Raw genomic sequence first — 3,429 nt, 5'->3', positions numbered from 1 at the left:
GGACGACGAGAATCCCAACATGATAACGCTGAAGGACGTGGACGACAAGGGTAACCGTTCCGGCTCATGTACTGTAATCCCTAAATACAGAATACAACACGGTTTATTCTGTATCGCTCGAGGGACCAGTCGACAGCCGACCCATCCAATAAAAACGCACATCAAGTTCAATGCTAGATGCGCCGGAAGTTGAGAAATTTCAAAATACATGTAGTAACAAAAGCAATTTCCGAATCCGTTATTCCAATCACCGACAACGGCGCACTCGAAGTGCGTTTGAATGATTCCATGGAAGCCTGTGCAGTAACAGCAGAGCTCCACGTGAACCCAAGTTACCACCCGGTCCGGAACACCCGTATCGAACGTTATCGCGAACCAGTTATGACGTAAAACAATATTTAACATAGGGCTGCTTTCACGAGACTTTCATGATCAATGACTTTCGACGTGGTCGTAGGGTCACGTGACCTAACAGATGGGTCATTCGAACCTGATAAATGTCGCAGAACGGAAAGCTAAAGAATTATTCGATACAATTTGTGTTGTGCTTTTTGAAATATTTCATATGCATCTTAATCACTAGTAAATATGAGCTTTCTTGCTTGCATAATAGCGTCCGCTTTGAACTGATTCTTCCAAATGTTTATTTCAGGTAAGATAGCCTTCCCTTCTGACCTGGACCCGTGGCTGTGCAGCCGGTCTCAGATCGCCTCCTACACCCGCAAAGCGCACGCCCTCGGCGTCCGCTTCATGGGCATCTGCTGCGGGAACGCCTCGCACTTCACCCGCGCCATGGCCGAGGCGCTGGGCCGGCAGCCGCCCGCCTCCCGATACACAGCCGACATGAGCAAACACGCGTACTACGGCACCGACCCGACTCTCATCGACTTCAACACACAGGAGGTCTGCAAAAACAAGTTCTGAACAAGTCAACAATAAACCTGTACACAACAAACAACAAACACGCGTACTACAGCACCAACCCGACTCTCATCGACTTTAACACACAGGAGGTCTGCAAAAACAAGTTCTGAACAAGTCAACAATAAAACTGTACACAACAACAAACAACAAACACGCGTACTACGGCACCGACCCGACTCTCATCGACTTCAACACACAGGAGGTCTGCAAAAACAAGTTCTGACATTAACAATGGGCCATCCCGGCGTTAGAGGTTAGATAGAGCGTTTAAAACCTAGCTGTAGGATAGCGTAACTTTAAATATGATCAATCACGTTTTGCCATTTCCAAGGAAGCAAAGCATCATTTTTTGATCCACTTCTTAAGAGGAAGTTCCACGCTGAGAGCTAATTTCCTAGAACTACATCGTTATGGAACAAGCTTCCTTTTGGGGTACAATATTAAACTTTTTAAGACAAGGGTTAACGAACATCTTTCTTCGGAATCCAGTACTGTAACACAAAACGCATGAGTGACTTCATGAGCCTTGTTTTGTGGTGAACGTCAAGAAAATAGAAACAAAAATCTTGATCTACGAGAATTTGAGTTTCTATTCTGTGTCCTTAGGAGAGCGTCTTGCTTTGTGTAGCTACATGATACTTTGTCACGAACACCTGACACAGCAAATACGCTTCACATCCCATATGATTAAAACGGCGTCTCTAACCGAAGCCAGGTACTTATTTTCAGCTGGATCGAGTGAAGAAATAGGTGCAAAGGGCCTTTCCCAAGGGTAAAATACTAGTATGCAGGGCCTAGCACCTGTCCCTGCATGTAGGGCCTAGCGGCCTTGTCCTAGAGGTGCGGTCACACGGGAGTGTGTGTACAAGACAACAAGTCAGTATTGTCTGTCTACTATTGACACTGTATTGGTTCAGGTAATGTTTCCGGGGAAGAAGCTATTCTTCACTTTGACCAATCGTTTTGCATCCAAGTTATCAAACTGAAACTTCGTCAGCCTCAATGTTTACCTGAGATAAGATAATGTAAAACAAAAACGCAGCTCGTACGGCCTTGATGAACTGTGCGACTGATCCATAACGTTACGTTTTTAGCTACCGATCTAGTCTCGCGCCGGCAACAAAGGGTTTTGGGCCAATAATTATCGTTAGCGGTTATTCTCGTGCAAAGGTACATAACAAAAGCACACCGCATTTTGTCTACCCCGTAACGGTAGTTCAAATCAGTTCCGGGTCACGTGGTATTGTTGTCTCAGGGTTCAAGAGAAGCATGTACACACGCATGGTGTGGTTTTCTTCTGGGGTCAAAACACCCACTATTCACCAGTTCAAAGCAGTTCCAGCCAGTTTTTGCCACATCGAGCCTGGCTCATTTTTGCCACAAGCTGAGTTACAGACAGTCTGTTGTGACAAAAGGTGTTCGAGCCATGTCTAAACCCAAGGGTAAGTTCAACATTGCTACATCTGCAGTAAGCCGGTATCAAGTAACGGTGTTGTATATTTGATCTGAGCGCATAAGTAGTGTAATTAGCGCATGTGTAGTGTAACGCACTATGTATTGCCCACCCTCTATAGTCTAAATGGAATCTAAATGGCGAAGTGCGCACGACAGGCCGATGTTTTACACCCTTTCTACTTTCGCTGAGCGACCGTTCAGGGACCGAAATAAGATTTTTCTAACAATTTATTTCATAAGTGGAAAATGATTCATGATATCAGAGATGATTCCAAACACTTCAAAACGTTCAAACGTAAAGCGATCGGTCCTCTAGCTATTAAATTCGATCAGTGAAATATCTTTTTAAGCTGTCCCAAAGCGGAAAGGAGGTGGCAGTAACACGGCGAAGCATTTTTCTACCAAGGCGGTTCAGTTCACCACGAAATTTTATCTACTACGGAGGGTTTTATTTTTTTTACATAAGAAAACTTTGAAACATCGCTATGTTTGGCTCACTATACAGACTTAAAAACAATAGCAGCTACGCCAAACAACAGTCACTCAAACAACTTGAACTGGATATGATTTTGGAAACGGTCCTAGACGTTTCAGGTAGCGTCCACTGTCTTTCCTCCGTGACACCAAAAGGTAGACTAAGTGGATTCTACCTAAAACGTCTGACCGTTTCAAAAATCATATTATCCAGGTGCTGTTGTTTGGCGTTTGCCGTAACAATAACAGCGAGTTGTTTTTCCAAAGTTCAGTCACCTTGTACCGCTATGCCATAAACACTACATGTCCGGCACACCGTCTGTGTGTGTTCTGCGGCTGGTTTGACAGTGGGCCAAGTCCGTACCTGTCAACATGACTATGGACAGACGGGTTATTCCATTCAACAGGCGGGTGGGGGAGGTCAAGCGAGCTTATCTAAAGATAGGAAGGGGTCCTTAAAGGATTATAGCATAGAAAAGAGGGACAATCTGAAATGCTTAGCAATGAAAGACATAGAACATCTGTCAAATACTGTGGTATTAATCAAAGCTGGTGTGTTATGGAAAGAAGATGTAT

General features: G+C 44.5%; 3 protein-coding genes across 4 annotated transcripts in view; all 3 read left to right on the top strand.

Moving 5' to 3' along the window:
• Positions 1 to 977, top strand: part of LOC118420119 (betaine--homocysteine S-methyltransferase 1-like) — a 23,741-nt gene extending 22,764 nt beyond the window's left edge. Inside the window, exon 8 of the mRNA XM_035826822.1 lies at positions 849 to 977. The gene's annotated coding sequence lies outside the window, so the exon portion shown is untranslated. The remainder of the gene's footprint in view (positions 1 to 848) is intronic.
• LOC118419165 (betaine--homocysteine S-methyltransferase 1-like) overlaps positions 1 to 3,429 on the top strand; it is a 13,909-nt gene that overhangs the window by 5,890 nt on the left and 4,590 nt on the right. The window lies entirely within an intron of this gene.
• LOC118419168 (betaine--homocysteine S-methyltransferase 1-like) lies at positions 7 to 953 on the top strand. The gene is made up of 2 exons (XM_035825487.1): positions 7 to 50; positions 653 to 953. The coding sequence occupies exons 1-2, from the start codon at positions 20 to 22 to the stop codon at positions 922 to 924; spliced, it is 303 nt and encodes a 100-aa protein (XP_035681380.1). The 5' UTR covers positions 7 to 19; the 3' UTR covers positions 925 to 953.

The sequence above is a fragment of the Branchiostoma floridae genome, chromosome 7 (genome assembly GCF_000003815.2).
Source record: "Branchiostoma floridae strain S238N-H82 chromosome 7, Bfl_VNyyK, whole genome shotgun sequence".
NCBI classification, from domain to species: Eukaryota; Metazoa; Chordata; class Leptocardii; order Amphioxiformes; family Branchiostomatidae; genus Branchiostoma; species Branchiostoma floridae.
The sequence above is the reverse complement of the archived record's forward strand: the minus strand, read 5'-3'. Positions and strand labels throughout refer to the sequence as shown.